General features: G+C 46.8%; 1 protein-coding gene across 16 annotated transcripts in view; it reads left to right on the forward strand.

Moving 5' to 3' along the window:
- Positions 1–12,603, forward strand: part of LOC135507939 (gephyrin-like) — a 130,451-nt gene that overhangs the window by 61,275 nt on the left and 56,573 nt on the right. For 9 of the 16 annotated variants that reach the window (XM_064927745.1, XM_064927751.1, XM_064927749.1 and 6 more), the window contains exons 3-9: positions 2,204–2,261; positions 2,764–2,892; positions 4,141–4,302; positions 6,610–6,783; positions 7,253–7,402; positions 7,937–8,074; positions 8,931–9,065. In XM_064927745.1, the coding sequence (XP_064783817.1) occupies positions 2,204–2,261; positions 2,764–2,892; positions 4,141–4,302; positions 6,610–6,783; positions 7,253–7,402; positions 7,937–8,074; positions 8,931–9,065 (946 nt within the window). The remainder of the gene's footprint in view (positions 1–2,203; positions 2,262–2,763; positions 2,893–4,140; positions 4,303–6,609; positions 6,784–7,252; positions 7,403–7,936; positions 8,075–8,930; positions 9,066–12,603) is intronic. The other 7 variants (XM_064927755.1, XM_064927757.1, XM_064927758.1 and 4 more) reach the window with 3 other exon arrangements.

Here is a 12,603-nt window from a genome sequence, read left to right on the forward strand (position 1 = left end):
AACCTCTTGTGGCTGTATGGAAGATTGTCCCTACAGTAATGTTCCAACATCTTCCCAGAAGAGTGGAGGTTGTTATAGCAGCAGAGTAGGGACCACCTCCATACTAATGCCTATGATTTTGGAATGAGATGTTCGAAGAGCAGGTGTCCACATACTTTTGGTCATGTAGTGTAGCTGGGGATGTCCCTGATACAACACTCCCTTCAACATGTTTCACTTGCTCCCTGTTTCCTGCCAAACTCCTCCCCTCCTTTCCTCAATCCCTCTCTCCTTCCACCCCTCTCCCTCCATCCCTCTCTCCCGCTAACCTCATCAGTCCCTCCAGTAAAGGTCTGAGACGTTTGAAGGTGTCGCTGGTCATTTAAGTGATGCTGGCTGTGGCCCCTGACCTTCTGCTTCTCCCTTCATCCCGCTCTCCAGCCTTCCTATATCATTCACATCATTAAAGGTCTGAGACGTTTGAAGGTGTCCGAATCAATGTGACGCTAGTCGTTTAGTGACGTCATTTTGTATAATGGCCCCTAGGAGCAGTGCTGTCACCTCAGGTGGCTGCTGCAATTATACAGACAGACAGACGGGGAAAGAGGAAGGCAGACAGACAGACAGACGTGTCAATGTTACTAATGAGAGCCGATAAGAATAGAGAGGCGATAAATCACACTGACACCGATGACACTTGCCTCTCCTTCACACCAATGACATGGAGCTAGATACCTGGCTCTGCTCCGGACACTGATGGGTTAGGACCCATCACGAAGGAGAGAGGGAGAGCGAGATGGATGGAGAGGGATAAGTAGAGCGCAATGGGGGGAGAGAGAGGTTAGTTGATGTATGTGTACGTCTGCACATTTGTGAGATTTGTTCAAGTGTAGCTTTTAGCTGGCCTGACCGAGTAGTTAGGGAGACGAGGTGGAGGGAGAATGAGGAAAGAGGGAGGCAGAGAGATCTATTCCACTTGCTTTGGCAATGTAAACATATGTTTTCCATGCCAATAAAGCTCTTTTAATTGAATTAAATTGATACAGGGACAAAGGGAGAGAGCGAGAGAGAGAAAGGGAGTAGCAGATTGAGCTTATTAATGGAGCTGTCCTAGAACAGAGCAGATCTGCACAGCTGGGATGCAGCAGCTGTAGACAAGGGCAGGGGGTAGTATATACACACACACACACACACACACACAGAAATCGCTCAACCTTGTGTAAAAACACAACAAACACACCAATCTCTCTATCCTCCCTCCCTCTTTCTCCCCCTCTTCCCCCTTCTGTCATTACTGCTCTCCAGCTATTCCTAATTGCCTTCTCCTTCTCTATCTCGTTAGTTTCTTGTCCTTTCAATCTTCAAGCCTAGAATAATCAGGAGTTTCGGGCAGTAGCATTCACCCAGCCCCTAAAATCAATCAGATCAGGTGGGCATCTCGACTAGAAGCCCTGATGTTAAAGACAAACAGATGAGATGACAGAACCTTCCCTTTTAAAACCACATTGCTACTGCTAAAAGTGTCATTCCAAGTGTGTGTGTGTGTGTGTGTGTGTCTACTTAGCCCCAGAAGCCACTCATCCCTATTTAAGATTTGTGGAGTACCTCACCCCAGACACACAATCCACACACACAACACAAGTGGTTTCCTGGATGAATGAAAACCTGCTTGTTTAACATGTTCTCATATTTGTATGTCTCAATTTAGTTTGTTTGAATCTGTTGTGACTCACTTTTTCTTTGTTTGATTTTCATGGTTTTAAAATATTTTTTTGTTTGTTGGAGTACTAGTGAGGAGGAACACGACTGTGTAGTTCTTTCCCAGGTGTGGTAAATAAATGCGCCACTGGTAGGCGCCAGTGGACACGATTTGACTTGAACTAACGGTCTCATGGCATTCTCTCCCCTCAGCTCAGAGAAACACAATCACTCTTTTAAAAAGAGCGAACACTGACTTATCTTTAAGCCTCTGTTTCTGGAGAGTCAGTTGCATTTTACCTGCACATACAGATCACTCGCAAGCTCAGAACTTAAGAGTACGGATTTGTTCAGGGTAACCCTTTTTCATCTTGCTCTCGCCCACTTACTTTTACGACATATATCTTCACTCCCTGTTTTGTTTGCCTTTTTCTCTACCCCCTTCCCCTCGCTTTCTGTCTCTTGTGAGTTCGTGAAGTCTGAATATGAACTAACTATGTTGTTGTTTTGTGCTTTTCATCCACAGGCTCGGAGGCATCATATCTTCCTACAAAATAGTCCCAGATGAGATCGACGAGATTAAGGTGAAGATCTCCTCCCTCCTTTATTTATCTCTCTCTTACAGCCCTCCCTCTCTCTCCCTCTCTCTCTCCCCCCTTTTACTGCATGCTACATGCTGCCCATTAGAGCCCACCTCAGGCTGTAGTTCAAAGGTGACACCATTTTGTATTCTCACATGTATTCTCTCTCACTACATGAAACAACTTGTGGTTTGAAACACCTATCTTGGAAACAGTTCTTCCACACAATGGGTGCATCTCAATTGTCCTTCAATGATGCCTCGCATCCTCTCTCTCCTTGCCTCCTTCTCAAAAGACAGAGGTCTGATCTTCTCCAATGTGTTTTGAGAAAGAGGAGAGGACATGGGGAATCAAGGAAAGACAATTGAGATTCACCCAGTTCTTTAGAGATTCACCCGCCTCTGTTGTCTGTATGATTGACACTGCTTCCAGCCAATAGGGTGGTAATTTCTGTGATTTACGCTGCTCTCAGCCAATAGCCTGTCTCTCTTCTCTGTTTCCTCAGGAGACATTGGTGGACTGGTGTGATGAGAAAGAGCTGAACCTGATCCTGACCACAGGGGGTACAGGCTTTGCCCCTCGTGATGTCACTCCCGAGGTACATGGGGACCCCAAAGTTTGTGTTTGTGTCCATGTGAGTGTGGATGAGTGTCGACCCTAGATGTAGTGTAAGCCGATGTAGCTGTGATTGCACGTGTGTGTGTTGGTTGGCACCTGCATGCATGGTCAGTGTGCATGTTTATGTGTGTATTGTGTTTGTCAAACTGTAGATTGTCTTATGCTTTGTCAGGTTTGTCACATTACAGAAAAATGAAACATTTTGTTTCATTCTGTTATAATTCCATATGATACATCTTGCATATTTTGAAAATGTGTGTATGAGTGTCATATTTTATGGTTGTTGTGTTGAACGTGTGTGTGTGAGAGAGGGAAAGCGCGGGATTGCTGCTGGCTGTGAACGTCGTTTCTCTCTCTTTCTCTCCCCTCCCCTCTCTCCTCTCTTCCTTTGATCCGTCCTCCTCTCTTTCTCTACTAATGTGCATGTTTGAAGTAGCATTCAACTTGGGGACACACAACGTCACTATTCTTAAATCCCCCCCCCCCCCCCCCCCCCGGGATAGAACTAACGGGGGCTGCCAGAGGGCATTTCTCCCGAGGGGATTGAGGGGTGAACAGGGGGTTACACACACACACACATACACACACACACACACACACACACACACACACACACACACACACACAGGTGAAGGGGGTTTGAGCTAAAGAAAGAAACATCAGAGATGAAAGGAATCACTGTTCTAAAGATGTCAACATGTTATCTGCCTGTTTATCTGTGGCTCCTGCTCATTGGAGTAGCCACCCTAATCACAAGGGTGTTAGCAGTGGATGTGGCAGTTGTATACTTAAGCAATAAGGTACGAGGGAGTGTGGCTAATGGCTAATATAATATATGGCTAATATACCACGGCTAAGGGCTGTTCTTATGCACAACTCAAAACGGAATGCCTGGATACAACCCTTAGCCGTGGTATATTGGCCACAAACCCCTGGGTTGCCTTATTGGTGTTATAAACTGGTTACCAACGTAATTAGAGCAGTAAAAAGACATGTTTTGTCAAACCCGTGGTATACGGTCTGATATACCACGGCTGTCAGCCAATCAGCATTCAGGACTCAAACCACCCAGTTTATAATACAGTAGATTAAGCAGTAGCTGTTGCTTGTTGCTAACCCTGCTATACTGTAGGGGCACGTTATGTGGAGTGTAGGCAGGTGATGACAACTGTACAATGCACTGTCTGTGCCGTATACTAAAGTAATTATGCGTCTCCCCCCCCCTCCCACTCTCTCCGTCCCTTGCTACCTCCCCATGCCGCAGGCCACCAGAGAGGTGATAGAGCGCGAGGCCCCAGGGATGGCGCTGGCTATGCTGATGGGCTCGCTTCAGGTCACACCTCTGGGCATGCTCTCCAGGCCTGTCTGTGGAATCCGAGGGAAAACCCTCATCATCAACCTACCTGGCAGCAAGAAGGGCTCACAGGTGAGATCTGATGTGTGCGCGTTCAAGTTTTTATTTGTCACATGAACAAGTACAGCGAAATGCTTAACTTTGCCCAACCCAACAGTTCGGTGTTCAGTATCAAAAAAGTATAAGAAATAAGAGGAGAAGCTATGTACAGGGTCAGTACCAAATGTGAAGGGATACTGGAGTACCGAGGTAGATATGTGCAGAGACAAGGAGAAAGTGACTGGTAACAGGATAAATAATCATCCTAGTTTTGTCAACAGCATAAGTGGTGGGTGGAGTGTGTGCGTAGTGCGTGTGCGCGTAGTGATTGTGTGTCAGTGTGGGCGTGATAGGTGGATATACATGTAAAAAGGGCTGAAAAGTGACTGGTAGCAGGAGTATACAAATACTTTACTAATGGTAATATATATGTAAACAGGAGGCATACAGGCACGTGGAGGCCACACACACTACTGAGCCTCATTTTGACTTGTTTTAAGGACATTACATCAAAGTTGGATCAGCCTGTAGTGTGGTTTTCCACTTCAATTTTGAGTGTGACTCCAAATCCAGACCTCCATGGGTTGATAAATTTGACTTCCATTGATCATTTTTGTGTGATTTTTTTTTTTGTTGTCAGCACATTCAACTATGTAAAGAAAAAAGTATTTAATAAGAATATTTCATTCATTCAGATCTAGGATGTGTTATTATAGTGTACCCTTTATTTTTTTGAGCAGTGTGTAAACAGGAGTATACAAATACTATACTAATGGTAATATACACTGCTCAAAAAAAGTCACACTCAAAATTAAAGTGGAAAACCACACTACAGGCTGATCCAACTTTGATGCAATGTCCTTAAAACAAGTCCAAATGAGGCTCGGTAGTGTGTGTGGCCTCCACGTGCCTGTATGACCTCCCTACAACGCCTGGGCATGCTCCTGATGAGGTGGCGGATGGTCTCCTGAGGGATCTCCTCCCAGACGTGGACTAAAGCATCCGCCAACTCCTGGACAGTCTGTGGTGCAATGTGGCTTTGGTGGATGGAGCAAGACATGATGTCCCAGATGTGCTCAATTGGATTCAGGTCTGGGGAACGGGCGGTCCAGTCCATAGCATCAATGCCTTCCTCTTGCAGGAACTGCTGACACACTCCAGCCACATGAGGTCTAGCATTGTCTTGCATTAGGAGGAACCCAGGGCCAACCGCACCAGCATATGGTCTCACAAGGGGTCTGAGGATCTCATCTCGGTACCTAATGGCAGTCAGGCTACCTCTGGCGAGCACATGGAGAGCTGTGCGGCCCCCCAAAGAAATGCCACCCCACACCATGACTTACCCACCGCCAAACCGGTCATGCTGGAGGATGTTGCAAGCAGCAGAACGTTCTCCACGGCGTCTCCAGACTGTCACGTCTGTCACATGTGCTCAGTGTGAACCTGCTTTCATCTGAAGAGCACAGGGCGCCATTTGCCAATCTTGGTGTTCTCTGGCAAATGCCAAACGTCCTGCACGGTGTTGGGCTGTAAGTACAACCCCCACCTATGGACATTGGGCCCTCATACCACCCTCATGGAGTCTGTTTCTGACCGTTTGAGCAGACACATGCACATTTGTGGCCTGCTAGAGGTCATTTTGCAGGGCTCTGGCAGTGCTCCTCCTGGCACATAGGCGGCGGTAGCGGTCCTGCTGCTGGGTTGTTGCCCTCCTACTACGACCTCCACGTCTCCTGATGTACTGGCCTGTCTCCTGGTAGCGCCTCCATGCTCTGGACACTACGCTGACAGATACAGCAAACCTTCTTGCCACAGCTCGCATTGATGTTCCATCCTGGATGAGCTGCACTACCTGAGCCACTTGTGCGGGTTGTAGACTCCGTCTCATGCTACCACTAGAGTGAAAGCACCACCAGCATTCAAAAGTGACCAAAACATCAGCCAGGAAGCATAGGAACTGAGAAGTGGTCTGTGGTCCCCACCTGCAGAACCACTCCTTTATTGGGGGTGTCTTGCTAATTGCCTATAATTTCCACCTGTTGTCTATTCCATTTGCACAACAGCATGTGATATTTATTGTCAATCAGTGTTGCTTCCTAAGTGGACAGTTTGATTTCACAGAAGTGTGATTGACTTGGAGTTACATTGTGTTCTTTAAGTGTTCCCTTTATTTTTTTGAGCAGTGTATATGTAAACAGGAGTATGCACACGAGTGTGTGTATGTCTGTGTCCCTCTGAGTGTGTGTGTGTGTGTGTGTATGTGTGTGTGTGTGCACATGCAATACACCTGCTGAGTATTACTCTCCCTGACCTCTAACCCCAAACTCTCTCCTCCTACAGGAGTGTTTCCAGTTCATCCTGCCCGCTCTGCCCCACGCCATTGACCTGCTGCGTGACGCGGTGGTGAAGGTGAAGGAGGTTCACGATGCCCTGGAGGACCTGCCCTCACCCCCGCCGCCCCTCTCCCCGCCCCTCACCCTCAACAGCGTCGCCTGCACCCAGACAGAGGAGAAGGTGGCACTCTTTAGCACTCCTGTGTTTTTTAAATTTATATAATAAGGGGTAGGGGAGAAGGAGGGAGGGATAGAGAGAGATTGGCGTGTTTGTTGTGTTGTAGTTCTTATAAGGTTTAGAGGTGTGTGTGTGTGGGTGGGTGGTATGAAAGATGGTGAAATAACCATCCCACACTTGAGCATACAGGTGCTTTGCTACTGTATGTTAAAAGGTCCATGAAAGGGGGACACCTGAAATATTGCTGTGCCCGAGGGCTTTATTCCTGCCCAATAATCACGTTTTCACTTCACAGAAGACTTCGTAGCAGTACTTCTTTTAATCGTTATATAGCTGCTGTTACAACGTTTACCATGCTACTGTAATTGTCTTTTATCAATTGTTTTGAAGTTTATTTTTATGAAGTACACCTTAAATTGTGGTTTTTCTGCACGAGCTGTTCTTTACTAATGAAGTGAATTATTACTCTAAGGGTGTGCAGTGTGAGGATGATGAAGATGAGAAGATGAAGGACATCGGGGCAGCGTCCACCGAGGACCACCACCACACCCACTCCCACCACCGCCACTCCCATTCCCACGGACACAACTCTCACATCACCGCCGCCGCCATCGCTGCCAAGGTAAACACATTGTGAACACGGTGTGATAATGTGCTCTGCTGGTGGCCATGGCACTCTGGGGTAGCGGTAGGAGAAGCCCTGTATCTTTGTTCGTTATATTATGATTAGTGCCATGGTCAGTTTCTCGTATCCTAAAGGCCATCGGAATGAATCATGAGGATTTGAAACGGAGGAGATTAAGCACATAAAGAGGGATCGACGGAGGAGAGGCGGGAGGGAGGGAGGGAGTGAAGGGGAACGGGGGTGAGTTGGAGGTGAAGAGAAGAAGAGGGAGGGCTGAGGGAAGGATTAGGGAGGAGGAGAGGGATTTGAAGCTCATTAAATGCATGTATTGTCTGTTATATTATTACCCCCCTGTCCCTGTTCACACCGTTACTGCGTTGATCCATTGCCATTGTGATGTTGTGATACGTCACTCATAAATCCACCTCTAAATGTTTGTGTGTTTTGCACGCATGTGTGTATTTGCCTGATTTGTGTGTTCATGTTGTTGTCCCATCCTGTGTTGACCCCGTGAACCATATCCATCATCAGAAGGGGAAACCCCAGCAGCACCATAACCATGCTGTTGTCATGGCAAAAGGTAGCCACTATCAACCTGGCCTGCTATCTGACCTCCCCCCAGCCCCACGTAATTTCACCTGCTTCTGCTCTGGAGACCAGCCGGGAACGGTAAGACCCCTCAGAACCGCCCACCCACCCTCATGTCACACGTCACCCCTACATCACATACCGGTGTACTCTGCACGTCACCTCTTCCATTATTCCTCCCTGCAAAACGCCATAGATGAATCTCAAAAGTGCTCGACCCCGTCCTTTCTCCACCTCCTTCACAGACCCGAGGAAGGGAATCTTGGGAGGGGAGAACGCGAGGAGTCGAGGAGGGACTTTTGAGGTTCACCCCGTCTTGTGTAGGTCATGACGTGTGGTGCATCGCTAGGTGGAGCCAAGGCAATGTTATTAGCGCACGCTGGGTTAGCCTGTGTTGCTAATTAGCCGAGTGGGGTTCAGTGCTGGGCTGCCAGTAAAGCTTATTGTCTTAATTAGTGCATCGCTAAGCCCATATCGCTCCAATGGAAACCCACTGTAAATCCCACTGGCCCTCCCAGGGCCCGTTAGCACTGCTCGAATGAGCCGCACGGATCAGTCGCAGATCCACACATCCACAGCAGCAGCCCTGGGGGGAAACTGTGGGCCTGCCAGGCCTGTTTGTCTCCTTGCAGGCTCACAGTGTGTCTGAATCTACACACGCACACACAGGGTTTAACATGCTTCTGGGGCATTTGTCTACTGATGCTTATAATGTAAATCATGTTGTTACACTCATTAGAAACGTCTGACTTGCCAATTGGGAAAATGATGATCTGGAGTCACCAAAACACGTAGACTGACTGACCAATCGGTGTGTGCTTTCGAGATGTCTTGTCTCTCTGTGTATAGTAGAGATCCCAGTGCTGTTTGTGCGCACAGCTTTCCTCTCTGCCTGTGTGTAGGAGTCACAATAACTGTCTGTAACTTCTCTCCGTAGATCCCAGACAGCATCATCTCCAGGGGTGTACAGGTTCTTCCCAGAGACACAGCCTCTCTGAGCACCACACCCTCTGAGTCGCCACGCGCCCAGGCCACCTCGCGCCTCTCCACTGCCTCCTGCCCCACACCCAAAGTAAGACACATCCTGTGCCCTATACTTACACCTACCCCACTGCCCATCCATCTGTCCCCCTTGTACCCTATACTCACCCAGCCTCACCCAGTCCTCATCTCCTAACCCTTCCTCCCTCCCTCTACCTCGCTGCCTTTCCCTGCTCTGTCCCACCAATGCTGGGAGGTGAAGGCATATTGCTCCTCAACTCCCTCCGTCTCCTCCATGGTTTTAGGGGAGGGCCTCCTATTGGATCCCTATGGTTCCGGAACTCTGAGATCATGTTCAGAATGTTGTCTGTTGATTGGTTGGAATTACAGGCTCCTCCCCTTGACCTCAATTCCATCCTATCTCCATGCTTCGCTTTAAAATGCTAACATTTCATTTCTTGAATGCAGAAATGTCCTGCGATTGGTCAGATCAATGACCTCTGGCGGAGTGTCCCACTTAATGATGTGATTGACAGGTGTCATGTCTATCTGTGCCCAACTGCACTGTGACTCCGTGAAAACAAAGAAACCAACCAAAGACTTGACATGCATGTTGCTGCTGCTGTTTTCATGTCCTAACGCCCCCAGTTGAGGTGCCTTGCCGAGGTAATACGTGATCGAAACTCTTCCTTTATGCTTCCAGTTATGATTAATGACTTTATATTGGGCTGCGGATTGGTTCAGGTGTTTCTGGGTCTTGTGTAAGTGATCTAAACTAAGCAGATGTGATCTTATTCATTACTCACCATGTTTGAAGTGATAATGAATGGGCTTAATGTGAATAGTGCTCCGACTCTGGGGGAGTTGCTACTTCAGGAGTTTTGGGGTTTGTCTGAGTTGCTGTGAAAAGAAAAGATGCCTGTGTTCTGTCCCTCACAGTGTTGCTGAGCTTAGAGAGAGGACGAGTGGTAGGGGTTCCGGGGGCGGGGGTGTAACTTGACTAGATCAGACTGGTTGGCAGACTTTGTCTTTCAGCACTAAGCCTGTTCTCATCATGTTTTTTAACTGGTAGGCCTGTTCTGTGGATGATTGTGGCTTGCCAGCCTCTGTGATCATACTTTCATCCCATTATAGTGCTTTGATCATGAGGCAATGGGACAGAGAGTCTGGCTTGAGCTTTTGCTGCGTTTGTCATCCACCTGGTGAGGTGGTGGTGGGGGGGGGGGGGGCTTCTTTTTAGTGGTTTGTTTCTGTGATTGCTGTCATGTTTCTTTGAGTGCCCTTCCCCTCTCCTTCACAGCCCCATAAGGCCGCATCAACTGGGTAAGAAAGAGTGCGTGTGTGCTTGCAACAAGATCTCATAGTTTCCCTTCGAAATTCGACGTATTATAGATGAATGTCTATTTGTGACGCATTCATTCTTTGTGGTTTCAGGGTTAATTCTGCGTGACGCATTCATTCTTTGTGGTTTCAGGGTTAATTCTGCGTGGTTACAGGGTTAAAAGAGAAACGACTCAAAGGGTTAAGTTTAGGTATTAATTCTGAGTGGAAAAGGTTAGTGATATATGGCCTGGGGAAGGCTTAAAACAAACAAACAAATGAAAAACGACACACTATTATCATCAGTATTCTCGCGGCTTGCTAAAGCAGTGGTCTAAGCAGCACGCTCCGGCTCCGAGCATCACGAGTTTACTCCCAGTGTTGGACAATATTATTATTTTTTTTTAGGTAAACGCCGAGGAAGGCATATATCGACTTTCTCAGGACCTTTTCAAACGTCTGAGATCGCAGTGTGTTTCTAGTGATCAATCTTGTGTGTGTGCCCCATGCAAAGCAGTCCTCAACCTGCATCAATAATCCCTATAAATGTAAATGTAAATGGAGTGCAGTTGTTGATTGAGCCGATGCAGATAGGCAGAAGCATAGAGATGCAGAGACTGAAAGAGCTATGCAGCACCAGGCTGCATCAACAGTCTAAGCCATAGTGTGTCATGGAAAGAATTCTTATGTTCTCCACAGCACCCTCTGTTGGCGAAAGTGTGTACTGTACATTTACATTACATTTAAGTCATTTGGCAGACGCTCTTATCCAGAGCGACTTACAAATTGGTGAATTCACCTTATGACATCCTGTACCCTATGGTTGGTTATTTAGCAACAAAACCAACGCGTGTGCAACTATGGGGCAAAACAGACGGCGTTGGCTTAGATAGTTTACATATTGTCAACAATGTTTAGTCTCCAAATGTTTATTGAAAACATAAGTGCACAATGAGTCCTTGTCTCTCAAAATACACTGTTACAGTTGTGGGTTAGCAAGCTAGAGAATTATTTATTAGCATTGACGTGACATTTAAAAAAAAAAATGTATTTCACCTTTATTTAACCAAGTAGGCTAGTTGAGAACAAGTTCTCATTTACAACTGCGACCTGGCCAAGATTAAGCAAAACATGGAATAAACATTACAGTGGGGCAAAAAGTATTTAGTCAGCCACCAATTGTGTAAGTTCTCCAACTTAAAAAGATGAGGCCTGTAATTTTCATCATAGGTACACTTCAACTATGACAGACAAAATGAGAAGAAAAATATCCAGAAAATCACATTGTAGGATGTTTAATGAATTTATTTGCAAATTATGGTGGAAAATAAGTATTTGGTCAATAAAAGTTTATCTCAATACTTTGTTATATACCCTTTGTTGGCAATGACAGAGGTAAAAACGTTTTCTGTAAGTCTTCACAAGGTTTTCACACACTGTTGCTGGTATTTTGTCCCATTCCTCCATGCAGTCTCCTCTAGAGCAGTGATGTTTTGGGGCTGTTGCTGGGCAACACGGACTTTCAACTCCCTCCAAAGATTTTCTATGGGGTTGAGATCTGGAGACTGGCTAAGCCACTCCAGGACCTTGAAATGCTTCTTACGAAGCCACTCCTTCGTTGCCCGGGCGGTGTGTTTGGGATCATTATCATGCTGAAAGACCCAGCCACGTTTCATCTTCAATGTCCTTGCTGATGGAAGGAGGTTTTCACTCAAAATCTCACGATACATGGCCCCATTCATTCTTTCCTTTACACGGATCAGTCGTCCTGGTCCTTTTGCAGAAAAACAGCCCCAAAGCATGATGTTTCCACCCCCATGCTTCACAGTAGGTATGGTGTTCTTTGGATGCAACTCAGCATTCTTTGTCCTCCAAACACAACGAGTTGAGTTTTTACCAAACGGTTATATTTTGGTTCCATCTGACCATATGACATTCTCCCAATCTTCTTCTGGATCATCCAAATGCTCTCTAGCAAACTTCAGACGGGCCTGGACATGTACTGGCTTAAGCAGGGGGACACGTCTGGCACTGCAGGATTTGAGTCCCTGGCGGCGTAGTGTGTTACTGATGGTAGGCTTTGTTACTTTGGTCCCAGCTCTCTGCAGGTCATTCACTAGGTCCCTCCGTGTGGTTCTGGGATTTTTGCTCACCGTTCTTGTGATCATTTTGACCCCACGGGGTGAGATCTTGCGTGGAGCCCCAGATCGAGAGAGATTATCAGTGGTCTTGTATGTCTTCCATTTCCTAATAATTGCTCCCACAGTTGATTTCTTCAAACCAAGCTGCTTACCTATTGCAGATTCAGT

Source organism: Oncorhynchus masou, chromosome 21 (assembly GCF_036934945.1).
Source record: "Oncorhynchus masou masou isolate Uvic2021 chromosome 21, UVic_Omas_1.1, whole genome shotgun sequence".
Lineage (NCBI taxonomy): Eukaryota > Metazoa > Chordata > Actinopteri > Salmoniformes > Salmonidae > Oncorhynchus > Oncorhynchus masou.